This window comes from Chamaea fasciata, unplaced genomic scaffold, assembly GCF_029207755.1.
Source record: "Chamaea fasciata isolate MVZ Bird 193981 ecotype frontalis unplaced genomic scaffold, bChaFas1.0.hap1 SCAF_5, whole genome shotgun sequence".
NCBI classification, from domain to species: domain Eukaryota; kingdom Metazoa; phylum Chordata; class Aves; order Passeriformes; family Sylviidae; genus Chamaea; species Chamaea fasciata.
In genome coordinates this window covers 56659909-56682620 of record NW_027094090.1, presented here as the reverse complement: position 1 = coordinate 56682620, position 22712 = coordinate 56659909, and the positions used below count along the sequence as shown (strand labels likewise).

At 47.2% G+C, this 22712-nt stretch overlaps 1 protein-coding gene across 2 annotated transcripts in view; it reads right to left on the bottom strand.

Annotated features, from left to right (window-relative positions):
* Window positions 1-22300, bottom strand: part of CREB3L2 (cAMP responsive element binding protein 3 like 2) — a 74890-nt gene extending 52590 nt beyond the window's left edge. For both annotated transcript variants that reach the window (XM_066183824.1, XM_066183826.1), the window contains exon 1: window positions 22053-22300. In XM_066183824.1, coding sequence (XP_066039921.1) covers window positions 22053-22160 — 108 coding nt within the window. In that variant the 5' untranslated portion in view covers window positions 22161-22300. The remainder of the gene's footprint in view (window positions 1-22052) is intronic.
* Window positions 22301-22712: the final 412 nt, after the last annotated feature.

Genomic DNA, 22712 nt, shown 5'->3' with positions numbered 1-22712 from the left:
TTCTTTTGGAAAGAGCAGCTGTCCCTCTTTTCCCCACTAAGTTACCTTTATTTTTCCAATAATGCAATAAAAAATATCTAGTACCATTTCAAAAGGTCCAGCAGGGTATAATTTTGTGAAAGGAATACACTAGACCATTTCACAGAAAGACCTACAGTTTTGTTCCATGAAAGGGTTGTGTTACACAAGCCTCCAGTTTGAGTTTTACGGGGACAGCCAGGCACACCCAGAAAAGCCTGCAAACAGATGGAGATAATAGAAATTTAAATGGACCATCCAGCTTTTAGCGTAACTCCTGTATGTGCCATTCCATGAGCTGCCAGGTGAGTGGGATGGGGAAGGAGTGGAACAGATCATCCATCTCCCCATCCTGCCTACAGTGCTTCAATCTCTGGTGAGTGTAGCTGCAGTTAGATCTACTACCCTATTCACAGGATTTGTTAAACCAGTCAGAAAAGGTCAGGACAGAACATGGAAATAGATTTAAAACAGATTCCCATGCTAATAGCAATTCAAACTGCAAATTCCCTAACTACAATGAAAATATTGAATAAAAGCGGCGACAATCTGATACGCCTTTAAAGGTTTAGTGCACTAGCCATTCTTATTTAAGCAGATGATTTGTCTGATCCTGATGTAAATCCATTCTTAAAAGTTCAAGCAGTAAACAAGGATCACCTTTTTTTGATCTATAGAAATTTGTATTCCTGGCTTTTCTGTTGGTAAGAGAGAGGCCCTACACACAGTGCTGTACCTGCAGGAATAAAAGCTGGACAGGACTTTTCACACCACATCACAGCATTGTTAGGCAATACATTGCATTATCAGAAAACACCACGACTCTGCACCTCCAAGAGGGGCAACTGGGCAAATAAACAGGCTACAGACCCAGCCTAGGGCTGTGAAATTTCTCACTGCTAAGAGATGTCCATGCACATATTCAGGTCTCCTCGGACACTCTGAAGTTGGTGTTCTGTTTAGGGAAAAAATCCAGCACCTAAGGAGGACTAAAGAGAGGGTCCCTACCAGGACTTACAAGAGCCACAACACAGATCTTCTACAGTCTTAAGTGATAAGACAAGAATAAACAAGACCCAAAGACACAACTGGGGAGCAGAAGAGGAACGTGCACAGCTCCTCATCTTCCCTTTCAACACTCAAATTCCCATGGCAATGACTCTTTTTTTCCCAAAAACAAGAGCACACTTGTGAAACTGGTGTAGGAACACCACCAGCAAGCCTCCTCTGCTGATGCACACAAGCTTCATCCTTGGCAAGATAATGTCTACCACAAAAACATCCTGTGGTCATTCACCCTGTTTCAGCCTCTGCCAGTGGTGGCACAAGAGCACGCTTGTGAGCCTGTGATGGGAAGAGGCCTGGGGATGTTGGGGAAAGGGACAATATTTCACCAACAGCCACCCAGAACACCCCAGGTGCTTTTTGTGTAAGATACCTATCTAGCCCCAAGATACCTGAACCCTTCAGTCACTGCCCAAAAACTCAGACAAACAAGTTCTAGAAAAATATCCAGAAAAACAGCCTTGGTTTAAGATAACATCGTGCTAGACACCTGCAGGACTGTCACTCTCATGATGGCAGGAGCAGGCCTTCACCCCTGCCACTCCTGTTCTCAGGAAGGGACAAGGTGCCCAACTTGCCTTCCTGGGCAGGGTTAAAAACACTGGTGAGTAAGGCCCAGGCACCTCTTCCCAGGACAGTCCCCAGCAGAGACACAAGAGGGACAACCAGAGGCAGCAGTATGGAAAAGCAACACCGTGCAAAGAAAGACCAAGTATGTGCCCAGAGCGGCTTCAGGCCTGCCTCAGCCTAAAGCACAAACACAGAGTTGTTGTCCTTGGAAAGAGGCAAGAGCATCCCCACAATTCACCCCACCAACGTCCAGCCATGCTCTCACACTTTATATTTAACTACCAGTAACCAGCATGTTAACCCCTCCCTGGATTTACATCATCCCGTAGGCAGAATAAAACCACACAGATCCAACGGGGTTTGGTTAAAAGTTATGCACACATGCAAGGCTCCGTGGTCCCAGGGTCTCAAAAGCCTGACTGTTGGCGCTGACCCCTGCCCCTTCCCCTCCAGATCCAGGGGAAACACAGAGACATTTGTTGTGAAGCCGTTCCCGTGCTGGCACACAGAGCGGGGACTGTGCAGGCAGGGTGGAAAGCAGAGGTGGGCTCCCCGCTGGAGGGGAGCTGTGCTCCATCTGCCTTTCAGATGGATTTCTGAGGCCCTTTCTTCCTTCAGCACAGCTCGTCCAAGGCACATAAACAGAGAAAGTGAGACGTTTCTGAGCAGAGGCAGGAGCAGTTCCATCACCCGGTGGAGAAGGAGCAGCAACCCCCGGCTCTCCCCCCTGCACCGTGCCCTCCCCAGCAGAATCCCAGGCGAGGCAGGGGCTGGCAGGGATCCAGCCCACCCGGATCCCGCGCCAGGAGCCTGCAGCTGCAGGAATGTCTGGGACCGGGCGCACGCAGCTTTTTTTAATTGCATGCCTCTGCTTCCACCGTCTCAGACTGCCCTGGCCGGGTACGTTTTGGGGTCGGCTTCTCTGCTGCCTTTCTTATTTCTTTCCAAAGTTCTACTTTTAAGTGGGTGGGGAAGAGCAGGGGCAAGGGGAGCAATTATAAGGCAGCCTCTTGTGATGGCATGCTCCTCTGCCTATTCCTAGACTTTGAAGGGACCCTCTCTGGCCTAAATGACCACAGTCTTATCCTACTATCATTTTTGGGTAGTGCCTGGGTTTTTTCAAACTCTGAGAAACCATTTCTCTCTGTTGATAGTGGTGAAGAAAGCTGGGATCTCAGACGACACAAACCAGTGTGAACAAAGCTGAAGGAGCATATTTCAGAAAACCTCGACGTGCCTGGAAACCCAGCATGCAGGAAAGAGTGTTATAACAATATCAAGCTATGAAACATACTTTGGCAACCTCTCTTTAACAGCTCAAGAGTCTAAATGCTGCTCATAACCAAGGGATGAGAGCACATCTTGAAAACTGAGCAAGTCCTGGCAAAGTCACATGCAAACTACTCAGCTACACCAGCTCTGCCATTAAAACTCAGACTGAGCACAACAAAGAGGCACGTTCCAACTGCAAGACTCAATTTGAAGCCATCAAATGCAGAATGAGTTAAAAACATGCAATTTCTTATAGCCTGACTTTCCACCCTATCTGTTTCACCAAAGGGTGTGGTTCAGCCTCTTTCCAGCATCTCACAGCATCAGTAGACCACGTAAAAGGCCACCACCAAGAAAATCCTAGTATTGCTGTGTCACTGGAATTCTGAGATAAAAAATGTTTAACAACCATAATCTGCCACAAACTTTTGGTTTATTCCTCATATTTAACGGAATACACTACCCTTCCCAGAGGTCACAGTTCTCTCAGGGTGAGCAGCTTGACTCCACATCTGCTGCTCCAACCCAGTTCCACTAAGATGGATTTGTGGATTATTCAAGCTAACAGAGACCACCTTGGCAGAGCAGCACGAGGGAGCTACTCCAGGTTCAGTTATGCCAGCAGCTCTAAAGTGGACAGCCAGAACACCTAACCAGTTGCTCATTTCTTGCTCTCCCTCCCACAGGTGATTTCAGCTTTATTTCTGTCTGTTTGGTTGATCAGGAATGACCTCATTTAAGAGATCAGCGAGGTTCCACAACTTCGGAACAGCAGCAGCGGCCCAAGCACTCAGCCCTGTAGAACTGAAGCTCTCCCAGCAAAACTGGGATTTCTTTTTTTCTCTCCACCTCTCAGAACTACATTGCTTACAGCAGCAGCTCACTTCACAGTCTATTTCTTCTTGGAAACATAAGAGAATGTAGAAGTACGTACGTAACTCAGTGTTTCCATGCAGAGTCTTACACTGACATGATAAAAAATCATGCAGTCTTCCTACATCATCTGCTGTAAGTCTTTGTAAAATGAGACATCATGTTGTTCGTTGTTTAGGCTGCTTTATCTAAATCACACTGCCTTGCAGAGAGCGCTGCTCCCTTTACAGGTATTACGAATGACAGAATTTGGTGATTTAATTGCAACAATTAGACCATTCTGGCTGAGGTCAGGTGCACAGAACTTCACTGAAGTGAAGCCCTTCCATAAAAAAGTAAAAAATAAGACCTGTATTCTTACTGCAGATCTTTGCCAACAATATGGGAAACTCTTCATTTTCTATAATTATTCCATAAAACACAGTGAGGTATGGTAGCATATATTTTCCAGACAAGGTAGTGAAAGAAGTGACCTCCTCAAACTAGAGCAGCATTTGGCACTGAAAATGCAACAAAAACGTGAGTATTCCTGTAAGGGATCTGCAAATCTACCTAACCCCATACGCACAAGTCAGGAAAAGAGATGCTCTGTCTTCAGCCTCAGGAAGGACCAAAACTGGTAGAGACAACAGATATCTTTAAGAATTCTTCTTAAATTCATGGAATGAGCAATTTGAGCTCTATCAAAGACTTCACAAAATTTCTTTCTGTGAAGATGCACTTTAAAGTCCAATTTCACTAAATTGTCATGCCATGATCATAGGAAAGAAAAAAAGCAGATTGATCTGGACGTGTTGTCCAAGTTTGCACTGCGTAGCTGTACTATCTCCTGGGTGAACAGCTCTTCCCTAGAGAAGAATGTGTGGTTTGTGTGGTTCCCTATCCTTATGATCTCATGGATTAGCCTGAAACACCTCAGGCTACAGTGCATCCTGACCAGGACATACTGTTTCTTATAATGTTGCAACAACAAAATTGAAGTGCGAGTAGATTTCGCAGGCTACGCTCCCCAACCCTGAGTCACCGAACCGCTGGAGGTGTCAGAGTTCCCATAAATCAGCATAATCCTGCAGGCTATACTTACAGGACTGACACTGCCAGCTTCCTCCAAAACCTGTGCACGCTTTTGTTAGAGCACACACACAGGACTATTCAACCCTTCCTACTGAAGGGAACGTCTGCTTCTGCCATGTAATGTTCCCAAATCCCACCAAGAAAGATCACTCTAGGTAGCCACGTACTTCATGATGGCAACAGATCAGCCTCAAACTGAGCAATCTCATCTCTGGACCATCTGCCGTCCACCAGACACAAAGTACTTGACTTTCTTTTTTACTACAGAAACAATCCAGACATGCTTTAGCAATTGGAAAATAAAATTCAGCTGAAGTTCTTTTGGCCTGACCACTGCAGTGGGTTGGTTGTTTGGTTTTTTTTTCCTGGTCTTCCATATATAGTTGTGACAGCAGCAGTAAAACATTCGCTCAGCCGCCCTCCCGCAGCTGAGTCTGTACCCACCCACACCACAGATGTACTCAGAGGTACAAACCCCTCCCTCCCTGTTTACACAGCATGACAAGCCTGGGATGCCACTTGTTGCAGCCCTGTCAGTGCTCCACCCCTCCCACAAGACCCCAAATCTGTGTCTCCTGTGCAAGGAGCACCAGTGCAAAGCCTTCGAAACAGGACGAGCCTTGTACATCTCAGATTCCAGAGCAGTGCACTTCTCGTGTTGCCCAAGATCACTGCGGGATCAGAGCTGGCTGGTAAGTATCAAAAACTCATAACAGGAATGATTTCATTCTCACGGAGTTATCAAGCCATGTTTTAAGCACTGCAAATACAAGAGTAGATTTAAAATATTTCACACTTCCATGTTTCCTTCTTCACAAATGCTTCCATCTAGCAAAATCCCACCACATTAATGAGCAAGATCTTTACCTTCCTAGTGGTTATGCATAATCCTAACTAAGCAAAACGTGCAACTTCCACTTAAATTTCTTTAAGTTATTTAAGCTACCTTAGTTAAACATTATTTTGTTAATGTGCCAGTGCCACACTCTGATATATTCTGCTTTGGATGGTGCACTCCCACTCTTTTCCCAAAATACAGAAACTGTCTCCAAAATACTGCACACCTCCAAGAAAAACAACACACTAGTGGACAGATGACAGTATCTTGCTAAGGCTGAGTACACTACTTCCCCTGTTGAAGAGGGAATCAAATTTGTATCTTCTGAGGTTTGCATCACTTCCTGGTAAAGGCACATTTTGTCTTCCTTTTTAACCTGTCTTTAAACCTCCTTTAAACCCCGCCAAGCCCAACCAGAATCCAAACCAAAGTGGCTGAGCCAGCTTGCACTACACTTTATCAGTCAGCCTTTGACCAAAGCAAGCAATCCAGACTTCACCGAGGTGCCCCTGACCAGCAGCCACAGTGGCATCGATACACACAACTGCATGATGTCTGCCAGGGAAAGATAAAAAAGCACAGTCTGCAGACAAACATTCTGCTGCTAAGTCACAGGTTCATCATGCGTATACTAGAAATATGGAATAAGAGGAACCCAGCCTTTTATAGTGATAACTCTTGCTTTAAGTAAGATTACAGACAGTTTCTGCTTTCGTAAATCTCTTCCTGGTCAGTCAACGAGTCTTTAGTAAAAAGTTGTTAGGCAGGAGAGCTCCTTGCTATTTCTTCCTCCCAAATTCTGTCAAACTGACTGCTGTCCAGTCCATGCGCTGTCCCTTACTCTGAACCCCCTGAAGAGTTCTCCAAAGCTTAATTTGGAAAAGGAGGAGGTTCTCCTATTAAAACATACCCAGCAGGAGATGGCAGGTCTGGGTTAGATACACAAAAATTTAACAATGAGAGCTCCACAACACCACCAACACCTAGCAGGAAGGTAAGGAGCAGAAGTGACACCCTCCTAGACTGTATGGTTTCTAGGGAAGGAGTCAGCTGAAAAAGCACACATTTCTCAGCTCTTCTGCATCTCTCTGCCCCTTCCCTGGATCCCCTCAACAGATCCTCTGGCTATACCCTTTTCCAATAAAATAATGGAAACCCTTTTTACCCCCCACAGTGGTTACACTTGTGCCCTTTCATATGAGCCTGTCCACTAGAACTGCGCACTAGGCTACAGTGGAGAAGACCTAAATGAGACAGAGCTGTTCCTCACATAAAACTATTTAAAAAACGACATTTTATAACCTTTTTTTTTCCTCCTTGTCAGAGAGGGATGGAAAAACCCTTTCTTTCCTCCCAACCTCATTTTTCTCATCTGTTTTTTAAAGGAACAGTACCAGTACACAAACACTATTTGCTTAAAAGGAGACTCTGAGAAGTTAAGAGTGATCTCTAGCATTTGACTATACTGCCTGCAGTTACACTGACCATAAGGTCCTAAGGATCCCTGCTCACTCCCTAAGTGGGGAACTGTGGGAAATGGATTTGTAGAGAATTTTTAAAGCTTGATAGAAAGTTTACATACAATAGATACTATGTAAACCTTCTATCAAGGTTTTATTTTACTATCAAGTAGGTAAAAAAAAAGCATAATCTGACAAGGAACATCCCGGTCTGGCTTGGCTCATATTCCTGAAGCGCTGCCACTATCTGGAAACAGGAGGGTTTGCAGGGAGATTCCAAGAAGGAGCCCAAAGGAGTGATGCAACCACGGACACCGCTCCTCAAACCAAGACGGGGGAAAATACAGGATGCTGAAGAAACCAGGCCTTTGCTTGGTCCCTGGCTAAGCTAACAAAAGAGGGTTTAAGTGTCTCTGTGTCGCAAACAACCACAGTGAGGAACCTGAATGTGCTGGCTACATTAATTGTGCCCTTGTACTTCAGAGAAATCCCTGTTTAGAGACAAGAAAAAACCATGACAGCTACCTCCTCCCTGCTGCTATGAAACAGCACCAGGCCACATGTAACCTCAGGGCTACTTCTACACCGGGCCCCTCTCCCCTCCGAAGTCCAGAGGGAAGATCAGCTCCTATATGGGAACAGCTCCGGTCCGAGACGTGTCAAATATCTCTGCTTAATGCAAGAGCTCCAAAGCAAAGCATCACAGAGACACATTTCAGACTGTCACGGCACTGCCTCAAAGCTCACACACAGTGCAGCATCTGCCAGTGACTGAGCTGGTCAAAGAGCTGTTTCCCAGCAGCAGCACAGCCATCTCTCTTTGGTATGTGGTGCAGACCACTGAAGTCACAGCCTGGGCTGCACACAACTCATTACATTTCCTCACCCCATCTGCCTCCACACTTCCTCACACCCCTACTTGGTCCAGGTTTTCTCAGGCATTTGCTCGCTCACGTCATGTCATATCATCTCCACAGAATCTTGACTCCCATTTTTCCCTGTTGCTTGACTAAACTGATGGAATGCAGCCTGCCTGGCTCTAACACGAGGCCTCTTGTTGGAGATCTAAGCAGACATGGGAATCGAGATTTTTGGGACACCTGCTGCAAAGTGCCTTCAGAGAGCTCAGTTAAGAGAGGGAATGTAAGTCAAGAGAGACCTCTCAAAAGCCTTCTGGCAGTACTCTGAAAAGTCAGGCATGTCTTGTCCTGTGGCTCCACTGTCACGGGTTACCTTTGCAGAGCAGAATGACGAAGGCAGTCACAGGAGGAGAACTTGCCCCACAAATTAACTGGCTCTGAACGACCAGCACTGCTCATTTATTCCATCCCAGACAGGCTCCGGAGGTGACTCCCAGCAGCACGTACCTTCAGCCTCTCCTGGTGGAGCCTGACCAGCCTGACAGGATCATCAGCCCGAGGAGCTTCATTCCTTGCCAGACATTCTCCAGGAGGCACTCCATGCTGAGCAGGTCAGGAAGGGGCCACTTCACGAGTGGAACAGCATTCCCCCCCACACACACCACCACATCACAGGCACACTGGGACTTCATGCCAAAAGAAGGAAAACTGCTTTAGAGAAGATGGGCACTCTCCTTGTCATTGCCATGTTTCCAATACAGCTTTTGGACTCTTTCAAAATACATCTACTGTCCACACTATACCTGAATAAAATATTTTTGCTTCTAGCATATTCCAGAGAAAAACCAATACAGCATTACCACTTATAAAAGGTTGTCATGCCATGGAAGCAGTTTAAGGCACTATCTCCTGTCTGCCAGCTACCTAAATACAGAGATGCCAAGGGAGAAAAATTACTTGCCCTTCCCAAAGGTCCCAGGCACTGTCCTCCTCCTGTTTCAATATGCATGTCAGAATTAAAGACTATTCCCTGTAAACTATGAGGAGACTGACCCAGGAACACATAGAGATCTCCAGGGCTGTTAAAATGCTGCAGAAGTTCTGGACAGCATGAATGAGGTAAGACCTGCCACAGGCAAGGGATTTTAAGCTTCCTCTAGCTGATGGTGTAGAAAAGTACAGGGTTGTAGTGTGATGCACAGAGGCAGAGAGACAAGAACAATCTTGTACCATTAGTACAACTGGAACCGTATCAGCCATCACCTTCCACTAATTTTACCTTCAAAATCAAAGCTACAAACTTTGCTCTTCTATCTGTATACTGATCCCACCTTCTCATACATTCCCTTTTTCCTCATACCTCACCCTAACTGCCTTGCTCTCTTCTGTTCCTCTGCCCTTCACTTGGCGGGGCTGAAGACCCTTGGCACACTGACACCAGTCATTTGGGTTTTACCCAGTCTGTCCCAGACAGAGGCTTGGACAATACAAGGCCACCTTTGGTACTCAGCTTCAAGAGGGAATATACATAAAGGTGACTTTGTATTTTGGGACTAAGACCTTTTATCTAGCAGAAATCTTACCCTTCTCCATACACCTTGTACATTTTTCTCCTTTTTATGTGCCAAGAGGTGTCGCGATAAACACATGCAGCTCAAAAACAGCTTGAAGCAACTAAAGCACTTACTTAAACTCCACTGAAATCAGCAGTTCAGGACAATGACCAAATGCTGTGATGCATGTGATGTATGTTTACGCCTTGAAGTATCCAGAGTCAACAGGCCCAGCAATAAAGTTTTATAGCATTCCTAGCGAGAAAGGACTATGAAACCTTCCTAATCTTCCCTCTCTTAATCCACTGTTTCCATGAGGTACCCTTACATAGAATCTGGTAATTTGTTGAAATATAACTGCCAGAAGAGAATATGGGTGTGCCTAAAAGAATGAGGAATGAACATTTTCCTTAACTCAAGTATATTTTAGCACTTTTTTTGTTACACTTTCCAAGTCTTGATTTCCAATATGTATTCTTTTGTCCCACAGGTAGACACTTTTTTTTGTTCCTAGTCACATGACTTTGCTTCCAGACCATGGATGAAAACCTTGAGAAGCCTCCTGTGTGGCACCTATTTGCAGAACCCAATAAATCTATCCTCTGACACCAATTCTCCATTCACAGTGACTTTGAGTCAGTCCTTTAATCCCATACACTTTGTGGTACAATCTTTCAACAATACAATGAAATAAATAACCAATTGCTTGTGAAATGTCTCCATTTACAATCATTTCTTTCTCATCTCAAAGAAGGAAACCAGGTTTGTCCCACTATATCTGCTTTCCATTAAATTCTACCTACTGGGGTTAAATCCTATCTGTATTATTGCACTCTGTAACTGCGGAATCCTAAAAGATTCCAAGTATTTTTTACATATCTTTGGTACCAGGATCTCCAGTGCATAGTTTTCATTTCCTCCCCTTTACTCTATTAATTGAATATTTTCAGATATTTCCTCACGATGTCATGACCCAACAAAAATCAATGTCAACAAGCCAAACTTCTCCTCTGGGACCTTCCAGTCTATCTGGATTTCCAGTTATCTGGATTTACTGGTTCCAAGACATTTTGTAACCTGATTACTGACAGTGGTTAATTTTCATATGACACCATTTAGAAAAGTCCCCTTTCTACCTTTACACTTGCCAACATTGTGTTTTCCCCTTGGATATTCCCTGCTGATCATCACTAGCTTCTCTTTACTTCACACTCATCCTTTTTCACCCTTCTCTGACCGGCAAGCATTTGATCAGACAAAAGGAGAAAAGGTACTACCAGAGGACATCAGCAGTTTAAAAAAGGCACAGCATAATGATAGCTTAAGATTCATAATCCCCTTTATGGTAATTCTAATCTAAGAACAAAGCTCTGAAAGGATCTTGCTGTGAGTACAGAAATATTCATTATCTGTGTGTTACGAGAACCACAGCTGAAATCAAAGTTTTCACAGACACTCTATTCTGGTACTATTACTGAAAATGACATTACAGTCATCGCATGAAACTGAGAAAGATGCTTTAAGAATAGCAATGTGAGCTTAACATAAACTGTTCCGATCACATCACCTCCTCAAACTCCTCCAAACACCTGTCACCTTCAAAGCAATACACATTTAATGTTTGTAATCATTTCTCACAAACATGCTACTTCAACCACTTATTTTGCTGCTGTTCTTGGAATTTTCCCAAATTAGCCTCACTTTCAGATATCCAGGTGTCAAGAACTGAAAAGTCCTCAACCAAACTGTGACATACTGACACCTGCAAGACCCAGGTTTTTAAGAATCTCCCCAAAACATACTTTTCAACACTTTCATAATTGCAGTGGCAGCAGCACTGTTAATTGGCCATTCCCAGCACAACCCTGGCTCCTTTGCACCCAGACTTTACAGCTTTCTGCCCTCAGTAACTGCTTCAAAAGCCTCTTCAGCAGTGCAAATTTCTGCAGGCTCTCCTTTCTTGCTTACAGTTCCATGCTCCCTTTTCCCCCTCAAATACCTGTGAATTTGAAACAATTTCCTCCTAGCTCCAGTGGCTCCATCCCAGTCACCACACCATGTAGTGTCCCTCTTGAGCACTGAAGCCACATCTTAAAACCAAGGAGGGTTTTCTTCCATCCCCAACCAATCTTTCCAGCAAGCTCTCCCAAACAAGGTTCTTTTTCATTAAAGCTAAAAAAAAAAAAAAAAAGATGTTCTGGACATGAAATGCCTTTAAACATTTTAGAAAAGTAATCAAGATTTTGACTGCACAATTTTGAAAGTCAGTGACACTTTTCATTTTGATTTTGCAGATCTTGCAGTGTATGTAGTTGAGAAAAAGAAGCAACATAAATTAAGTCCATCTTTTCCCTGTGGTTTTTCTAACATATTTCTAACAACCCAACAAACAAGCAATGGCAGCAGGGAAGCATTCCCAAGTCACAAAGAAGACTTCCCAAAGCACTTTTCTGATGGAAACTTAGCTGAAATTTTGCTCTGAATTAGTACAGCCAAGTGAGAAGTCACAAGTCACCCTGGGCAAGTACAAAATACTACTTTTCCTCTTTTAGCCCTTTTGGAAACCGACAGCACCCACTGAAAGCCATGAGGAGCAAATGAACTGAATTGAAAAAGAACTGCAAGAGCACTAAGGCTCGAGGAGGAGACAAATTTTGCATCCAGAAAGCTCATGCCTTAAAAACAGTGCCAAAGCTCATTCCTGCCAGGGCTGTTCCTGCAGGGAGTCACGCCTGAGCGGTGCCTTGCCGCGGGGAGAGCCGGCTGCGGATCCCGAGGGAGCAGCACCCACGCACATCTGGAGCCCTCCTGCAGCTGCCAGCTCTTGCCCTCTCCCAGTGAGCCTCGGGTCCAGCCCCTCCAGGAGTACCCTGAGGGAAGGAGTCAGCCAGACACGCAGGCATCCGTCTGGAGAGGCAAGGGGGAAATGCTTCCCAGTGAGAGGAAGGGCAGATGGCTCACAGCCAACCAGAATGGACATCCCCGGAGAGCCCTCAGTCCCTGCAGCATTGCACCAGGGAGCACGCAAGGCATTACAGCCATATGTAGGAAGTGCCAGCTTGCTTTTCTTTTTCTAAAAAGAACCCTTCTTTATGCCCTTTTTCTAAAAAAAACATCTTACCAACCTGCCTGAAACCCCACTCTGCTCCCAGGCCTGAGTCACACACCCAGCTGTGCAGGGGGGAGGCACAGAGGAGCTCGAACAAGACATACCATCAGTGCTGATGACGAGGCCAGTTACACCCATGATGAGAAAGACAGATGTTTTCCAGAAAGTCAGCCGCTGCCTCATATTAGGAGTTATGAAAGTGGAGAGTTCAGACATCGTATTTTCCCTCAGTTGTCATCCTTAGCTAGCCAGGACAGATCCCAGAAAGCCAGGTGCCTGGCTGCAAGAAATACTGCAGTCTCAGTTCTCCGCTCTTAGTCTCGGTCCCTCCTGAAGGCAACACCGTGTCCGTAACATCACAGGCTTTCTAAGGCAACCCTGCCATCACTGCCTCACCAGTGGTGAGAAAATCCAGGAGAGAAGATCAGTTCTCTGCTGCTCCTGAGTTTTGGTTCTACACACATACAAATCTCTCCTGTGGGTACCAGAGGCTCCGTAAATGAGAACACACGTCTTCAGATAACCCCCACAAAATCAAAACATTGCAGGCGGATTACTGAAGCCAACAAAAGAACCTATACAAGACTGGGAAAAAAAGCAGCCCTGGGATAAGCATTCTCTCGTGCACAGAATTTGCCGCAGGGATGAAGGAACAGAGATCTGCTTCGTATTCAAGGATTGGAGTTAGGGGGTTTTTTTGTTGGGTGTTTTTCAGGTTTGAGGTCTACAAAAACTCTGCCACGCTACGCATCTGAGCTAATGTGGTCTCTTCCCACACCCATAGTTTCAGGGTTATCCACAGAAAGGAAATAACACAGGTATGAGGTAGCGCAAACAACCTTGAAACAAACCAGTCTGCTGCCCAGCAGTGTCCCATCTCAATCTGAGCAGCTCAGTGCCTTGAGTCCAGACTGCTATGAAAGGAACCACAGCACAGCTCCAGCTGGAAGAGGGCTCAGGTCGTCTCTAGCCCAGTCTTCTGCCCAAACAGGGCCAACACTATGCTAAGACCAGCTTACTCACAGCTTGAGCCAATCAGGCCTTAAAAACTTGCAAGGAAGGAGGTGGTGCAGTCTCTCTGGGCACCTCTCTCTCCAGTGCACAGTTATCCTCACTGTGAAGCCCTCTTTCCTTACCAGTCCAAACCTCTCTCACTTTGGCTGATGTCCATTTCTTCTCCCCCTCCTGCCATGTTGTGGTGTAAAGAGCCTGACTCTTCTTCCACTCTTTTCTACAGACCTTCATATCACAGCATCCAAACTTCGGAGAAGAGAAATTAAACCGGGTATTCCTAAGCACAGCAATTGTGTCCTTTGCTTCACTAGCCACCATGTGCTTCAAAGAATTTTGCCACAGCTGACGACTCTGCTCACATCCAAAACCAGAGGCAGCATTCAACATCTTTGGTGCAGAACAAAGGTAAATTATTTCCTTCTGTCTACTGGAGATCAGCCCATCTCACCCAAAAAAGCACACTGCTTACCTCTGCGGGCAACTTCAGATGCAGCAAGAGCTCAGAGATGAGTGCTGCAGGGTCACCAAACAGCCTGGGCTCATCCCAGCAGAGCTGCAGGAGTGCAGTGAGCCCAGCTCGAGGTGAGCCACTAAAGTCCATCAGGAATATTACTCTTTGCCTTTACACTACAGGAGAGGAGGCTCCACCAACTTCTGCCCTGCATCACGCTCAGGACACATCTAACCCAGCAGGGAAGGAGGCCTGAAGCTCCCTAAGATGTTATAAGAGCAGCCTGGTCTCTATTTTTCACCCCATATGACTTACAGATTGCATGAAAGGACAAAGCCAGCCCCAGAACAGCTGCAGAAGAATGTTTTTCTTGAGCAGAGAGGAGAGAGATGAAGTGAGTGTCACGTTTTGCCATTAAATTTTTGCCTGTCACCACAGCAGAGCCAGATCACATACAGAAGATTGAAAGCCAGTTAGCAGCAGATGGCAAAAAAAATAGAAGCTAGTAGTTTCCAAGACAGAGAGAAGGCACAGAGAGGTCACTGGCAGTATTCAGCTCCACATTTGGATGGACGGCACCTATGGGGACAGCTCTAGCAATTAAGGTCTATCCCATTTAACCACACTTTACTTTCTCACATTGCCCTCTCTGCTTCCCTACTCACCCTCAGGAGAGGGAATGCTCATTATTTGGTAGAGTATGTGTATCCTTCCTGCACACATTTAGCACTCAACTCAATGCAGTGACTTTTTTTTTTCTGTAGTTGTGATCTGTGTCTGACAGCTCACAGACAGAGAACGAGGAAAAAGTCCCTGCTCTGAAAAGCTCGGCATCTCAGACTGAATGTGCACCTCAGCTATGCCTTGTTAAACCCCACCATTTTTCACCTGTCTTCTCAGCTGCCTATTACTTATTTCAGTGAGGTCAAAGGGCAACATCTTTGCCAGCAAAATTGTGGCCCTAAGCCAAGTGTATTCTTTGCATGCCATTCCTTTCACTTTTATGAAAGAAAAATAATTTAGCATCCAAGGCAGCCTCCACTTTTCACCAGCACTTGACATCATGGAAGGGTGGTGGGGCCAGGGCCATGGACAAGTTGCTTGCTTGTCACAACAGTGAAGCACATCAGTGCTTCCTTGAAGATCAAGTCTATCTATTTTCTGCTACATACCCATATCCTTCTCAAACAACCCTTTTTCCTTGAACAAATGCCTCTTCCAGGCAAACCCTGTTCCTTCCAGCGACATCCAAATAATTGTCTACTGGTATCAAATAAATACACACATGCACATCAGGCTTGCATCTGAGCACAACTCATAAATCTACTCTGACTATTCCCACTGCATTCCTTTAGCTCAAAATGCAGTTCCACTACCCCGTCCCCAGCCAAATATTCCTACCTGCCCTTTCATGTCAGCATCAGTAGCTGGGCTGCTACAGGGCAAGCTGTGTCAGGGCAGGCTGACAGCCCTGAAAGCTAATTTCTGGCAAAAAGTCATTTTAAAACTGAGTGAGCTCCCAGGCAGCTGCCACAACTGCCTGTGGTTACATCCAGGTGCAGAACTGCACTGTCAGGTCTTGTCACCCACAAAAAAAAAAACCACAGCCAGAAGGTATTTCCATCATTCAGAGAGAGATGAATAGGGAGCAACAGCACAGAAGAATGTGCCCTCCAGAAAACGGAGACTAAGAGCTCTACTGTGAGAGCACCCCTCAGGGACACACCAGGAACCCATTTCTCTTGGAAAAAGGCAAGATGCTCTAGGGAATCAGAGGAGTTAAAGGGAGGACCTTGTAAGCTCAGGGTTGGCAGCCAAGACAGGCTGTGACAAATGCCACCAAGCCAGGTCAGACACTCAGAGTCTGACAGCAATTTCACCTATCAGTAATTACTAACGTCTCACCCAGAAAATAATCCTTCTCCAAAAGCAAGAGAAGCAGCCTGAGACAGAGGATACAGATGATGGATGTTTAAACCACGTATTATGAAGTGACTGGAAAACAGCTTTTGGGAATGTGGGGAGGAAGGTGTACAGGCAGCAGTAAGGACAGCAAGGCCTGATAACCAGCGTTTGGATGCAAAAAAGCACAAAAAAGCAGCACCTATCTCCAAGCGCAATGCCAGCAAGAAAACCTGCCTGGTCAGAGACAGGGGGCTACTTTCAAAGGATCCTGTCTTCAAAGCAACCAAGTACCTAATAGGCACCTTGTGAGCTGAGGAACCAAGGGAAAATGAGCCCACAGTGACACAGAGCTCCCAGCTCTTTGGAGGAAGGAGTAGCCAGCAAGTCATAGCACATACTGGCCTCCTCTACAGACACAAATAATCCTAAAAAAGCAAGAGCGCTTCAATAAAAAACTGGTCCCTGGACCAGGTTGGGAAAAGTCACTTAGCCCGAGCTCTTCACATTGCAAACAAAGACCTGCAAAGAGCATAAGTTCCCACCAGCGCTGTAGATAAGTTAACTCCAGACACAGGAAAGCCCTGTCTGGTAACACCATAAGTGAAATTCCTTTAGCCTGCTATCGTGCACAACCTGCTCCGTGCGTAAGGACTGGCTTTCCAAAGGAAACATTTACAGAGGACAGTGCACATCAGTCACGTCCATTAGGAAAAAGAACAAATAGTGGGTTTATGCATTAAATGCTGGCTCATTCTTATCTACCATGCTTCAAAGTCAGTCCCAGGACAGACTAACATTTTTTCCAGCTCCTGTCTTCACTGCAGATCAAGCACTTCACTATACAGTTACAGTCAGCAACTCAATACCCCCATTTTTCTAATTTTAACTGTCAGAAAACAGCAGGGTAAAGTTTCAAGGTCTCCTACTTGTGTTTATCTCAGCTTTTAGAGGAACTGTAGATCAGTTAGACCATTACAAGTATGTGACATGTCTCTTGGCAAACTGGAATAGTTTTCTTATTTAAATTTGGGAAGAAAATGAGGAGGAGGCTTTCAGTGCATGGCACCATGTACGACTAATTTTGCTGTTCAGCAGTTGTGATGTTGGCTTTTTTATTGATATGGAAAGTCATTGACAAAATTTAACACTACTGCTTTGTAGAAGCTCTGTATACAACTATTTAAAAATCTCACTTTCTCATTTCTCCTCTTTGCTGCAATTTTGGAAAAATCTTTGCAATACTGACTGTAAAATTTTTAACATAAAGTCAGCTGCAGGTGTATAGAGAAGAAAGAATGAGGGATTTTAGCTTTACGGTTTGTGGGCAACAGACCAAACCCCATGTGCAAATGAAGTAGCTTTCCCCCTACCAAAATGAAACAAAAATTGGATCCAACTACAGACACCACACAATAAGATACAGCCAGCTCCACATCCACACCCGCTGCAGTAACCACAGCTTTCAATTAAATACACACAGACTGTAAAAATCAAGCACTGTCATCCATTAAAGTAACGACTGCCGTCTCCAAAAGCTCGAGGCACTCCCTGGCAGCTCATCCAGAAGCAGCTTTCCTGCAGAAGTCATTAGATCCACAAAGTAACAGCAACCATCGTTTTTGTGGCAGAGGAAATGAGTCACCAGGCAAGCACCGCTGAGGTTGGGGATTTGTACAGGGGAGGAAAGAAGGCCAGCTCAGAGTTTCTCAAGCTCATCTTAGATGACAATCACAGCCCTGACCATTAACCTTCACCTTTGGTTTTGCTTTCACAGGGAGACAGAAACTTGGTAGCTGTGGCTTGGGAAGCCTCCTCCTCACAGGACAGCCTACCCTACACCCCTGTCCCAGGGCTGAGCTGCCCGCAGCATCACCAGTAGCATGGAAACATGATTACAGGGCTCAAACACCACTCGGACAACAGCAATGTGACATTTCACTAATTCCAATTTTTTCATGAGTTCCAAGTTCAACAGTCAGGCTCTTTAACAAATAAACCATTTCGGCTGCTTGGCGTTTGAAGTTACCTTCCAGTTAACCACTCATCCAGACACCGAGGAGATGACATCCAGGAATTCCGTCCTAAATATCTAAGCCAGCTGCTATCCCCCTGTACCTGTAGGGCAGCTGCAGTTCTACATGTGCCATGCCAACATCACATCCATGCTTGCATTCAGCTGCATTTTGCTAGTATCTGGAAGCAGCAGCCAATGTGTTAAAATAACCATGAAAATGTAGAAGGGCAGGGGAGGAAATAAAACTGCCTCCTCAGTATTACAAGGAAGTTTTAAATGTCAAAGGCTCCTAAGAAACACCTGCCTTTCAGCTCCCACGCAGCAATGGGACAGGTAGTTGGCATTTCATGCCGTGTTTGTCAGACTTATCCATCTATATCAGATCTGGTACTTGTCACAGAAGACCAGGTCCCGGCTGAACTACGTGCAACCACAGATCAATTCCAGCAGAGCCCCATGGCCCAGAGCAGAGCTCTCCCACTTCAAGCCCACCTGTGAGTTTTCCTGTTATGGAAAGTAACAGCAACAGCAAGAAGCTGGAGGTGTTGCCACCTGGCCACGCTCCTGCTCCCCTTGGGCAATGGCAGGTGTTGTGTTTCCCTTCTGTTCGACCACCAGGAAAAAGCACATAATAATAATAGTAATAGTAGTAATAGTAATAATAATAATAACAACAACAACAACAACAACAACAACAACACCACTACCTTGCACAGTGCCAGCACACAGCACTGCCAACACAGTCACAACAAGCTACAGCACAGATGAAGATTATAAAATGCAGACACGTGACACATACCATGAACACACCTCTGGGAAACCTTTCAGTCTTTGCTTTCATGGGAAACTAAACCACTCTGGAAAAAAATAACTGCTCTAAAGCTATCTGGCATCCAGGTGAGCTCTGTGAGGACTTTAACAAGACACCTCCAGGATTGCTGCCAGTCAATAGCAGAGCTGAGCTCCTCGAGGCCCTACTTTCTCCAGGTACAGCCGATGATACCACTGACAGCACCAGTGGGGTGAGGGAACGGCTCCTCACACAGCTCCAGGCACTGGTGAAATCATCAGCTGTTAAAGAGAAATGTAAATCCTCAGGAGGTTGGATTTCAGCCCTGGTAATTAAGGCAGGCTGGAACAGTTTAAAATAGAGGTCAAGTTTTTAAGTGTATGCATACTTTCACGCTTGTCTGCTAGCGTCAAATCAACAAGAGCCAGGAACAGCCTTTTTGGTCATAGAAAGGTTAAATTTTAACTCAAAATACACAAAAGGCAGTTGGCAGGGAATTCTCATCCTCACCAGTCTGTACACACAGGTCTGACTGTGGAATGACACTGATCCTTCTTCCTGCTTGTGAGCTCTCCCCTTAGTCATCATCATCTTCTCCCTCCTTCCCCTGCCAGTCCAGCTCACATTCCCAGGGTTGCATGATTGTCCCAGAGACCTTTCCCAAGCCCATGGTTCCTTTGGATGCAGACCTGCACATCCAGCTAAGGGGCACCTCAGGAGTGCGTGAAGACCAGAAGATGCTGTAGGACACGTGTTTCTTGACCATGAGGGTGACAGACAGCACAGGGCGTGGGCACTCCTGCAGAGGGAGCACGGCAAGGGTCTCCTCATCATTCCAGTATTTCCAGAAAGACCCTGCAGTAAGTTTACAAACAGCAGAGTAACTGGGTCAAATCAGTCCTCCCAGACAGAAAGCACAGCCCAGAAGAAAAGATGCTTCATCCAGAGAGCTTATTTGTTTGTTTTTTGGGTTTTTCAAATGATTCTATGAAGTTCTGGCCAGAGGTAAATAGAGACCTTGTGTTTCATGGTATCAGGCACAGTATTTTCCTCCACATGGCAGGGCACGTTCACTAGAGAAAAAGTTCAACAGGCAGAAGTGGGTTTTTTTTTCACTTTAAAGAATGTTAATTTTAAAAACATTCTTTTCTTCTTTAAAGATTGCAATACCTCACTACATCCACTTTATAGGATTTAGTCAGGCTCTTTTGTTCTGAAACTTCTTACAGAAGAATTTCAAGAATAACCAAAAAGAGAAAATGATTTCACACTTATTTGGCTTCAAGAGGGTCTCTGAAGAAATCTTAAACTCCTAAAAAGACCCAATCAACAAGACAGCAAACACAAACAATTCAATGACAGCATTACTCCCAACAAAGGTCACCAAAGCCCAAGATTTTGCAGAACCAGCTATGCACTGCCCCTTACAAAATGCTCATCATCGTAGCATTTGAAGCTGAAAATCTCCAAGAAAACTTGAAAACAGAAAAGGGAAAAGCATCCCATTTCCATCCACCAGACAAACAGGATGTTTTCTTTATCATGACACACTTCATTCTCAGGCTCCTTGAAATAGGGCAAAAAAGACACATATCCATCTCACTGCAGCCACAAGTTCTAGCCCAAGTGTAAGACCTCCTTCAAGGCACTAATTAAAGAAGATAGGCAAACACTGTGTACGAAAACAAAAGTTACAGAGTGGCAACTCCATTCTCATCAGAAGGATCCAACAGAGCAAGAGGAAGTATGCCACCACAACTGTAAAATCTGAAGGGGAATGCTCTCCAAAGAGCCTCTCGTTTCATTCACAACATTCTTGTTGATAAAGGAAAAAAAATACACAAGAAAACAGCTGTTTGAAGGAAGAGCTTTCCATTGTTAAGTGCTCTTGCTGGTTCTTTTAAAAACCCAAGCCACCATAACATGATTGCTTTACCCCAGATCTACCAGAAGATACACACTGTGCAAGAAAGCCCAAGACTTTCAAAGACAAAGAAGCCAAACACTGTTTCAAGACCGTCAGGCGTGCAGCAGGCTCACTTCCTGCTGGAATGGGGCTTGGAGCTTGTGACGGACACGATTCCGGATCAGTTAGACTACCACATACCACAGAGAGCAAATAAGATTTTCCTTGTTTGCCTTACAAGACTAACGCCAAGACCGGCGCAGAGGCAGTGGCTGTGGGATCACCGCTGCTCCCATGAAGAGCTGGGTGCCTCACTCCGGGGCTGTATTTGCACATCACCCTCTGGGGTGCCAGGAAGAAGCACAGAGCATGTGGCAGCCCCCACCAAGCGCAGTCCCTCGGGCACTGCCACATCCCACTGCCACATCCCATTCCCACCACCATGTTCCTCTGGGCCTCCATCCAAGCACGTGCTCGACAACCACACCGAGCGTGGCTGCCCCGTGCCTCGCACCACCAGCAGACTGGAGGAGTCTTCCATGCTGCTGTCCCAAGGTGCTCTGGGCACGCGTCCACTCAGGATTTACACCTACAGGAGTTTACAGAGGTGTATGGCTGTGCTTGCGAGGAGCCTCCTGAGTAAGAGCAAACCAACAGCGCAGAGATAACAAGACGCATTTCCTTGGAACTGTCCTAACTATGCGTTTTGCGCAAGCCAAAATATGGAGATTCCAGCCAAATAATAAACAACAAAAACATCGAAACTTGTGTCACTTCCTTCCTGTGCTTGGGGAGCGGGACGTAGCCGGGACAGTCTTGTCTTGAAGAACGAGACACGGCCGGCGACTCCTGCGCGGTCGCCCGGGAGAAGCGGCAACGCCGAGGGCGCAGAGGGAGCCCCGGCCGGGCGGGGGGAAGCGGCGACGGACAGAGCGGGGACGGCGGGACCCCGGGTACCGCCAGCCGCCGCCAGGCTCGGGGGTGAGGGGGTTGAGACCCCCCGGCGCACAGGGGGCCCCAAGGCCTGCCCCAGGACACCTCGTCCCTCGGGGGAGCAGCCCCGGAGGGGCGGCAGTGGCGGCGAGGGGCGCGGGGAGCACCTGTTGGCCAAGCCCGCCCGGTGCCGACCCTAGCGCCGCCGGGATACCCCTGTCCACGGGGAGCCCGAGGAACCCCGCCACGGCCCCCGAAACGCGGCCACCCACGGCGGCATCTCAGCCACGCCAGCCCCGGCCTCCCGGCGCCGCCAGGAGCCGCCGCCCGCCCCCGCCGCTCCTCACCGTGCGGCTCAGCAGCGTGTCGGGGTCTGCGGGCTCGCACAGCTCGCTCAGCTTGCGGTCCCAGTGCAGCAGCGGCGGCTGCTCCCCGCCGCTCTCGCACACCTCCATGGCGGCCGCAGGCACCCCCGCCGGCCCGTCGGTCTGTCTGTCGGTCGGTCCGCCCGCCGCCCCGCTGCCGGACCCTGCCCCGGGCCGCGGAGCCGCGCGCTCGCCCCCGCCCCGGCGCGTTCCCCCAGCCGGCGGCAGCGCGCGGGCGTCGGCCGGGCGGGTCACCCCCGCCAGCTGCGCGCCGCGCCCCCGCCCCGCCCCCGCCGCCCCGTCCGCCAATCGGGGGCGAGCAGCGCCCGGCGCGGGCCAATGGGCGCGCGGGCCCCGAGCGGTGGTGGCCGCGGAATGCGGGCGTGGCCCGCGCGGCCAATGGCGCGGCGGAGCGGCGGGCGCGTCAGCCAATGGGGCAGCGACAAGACTGCGGCCGGCGCGCGCCGCCCCGCCCTCAGGGAGGGCCCCGCGGCGGCCTCGGCACCGCGCCCGGGATGGCGGGCCCGGGGAGACGGGACAGGGACGGCGCGGGCAGGGAACCTGTTCCGAGAAGGCAGAGCAGAGCGCACCTCGGGAAAAACATAACTTCACAGCTCCGGGCAGCCGCACGGAGGACGCTGG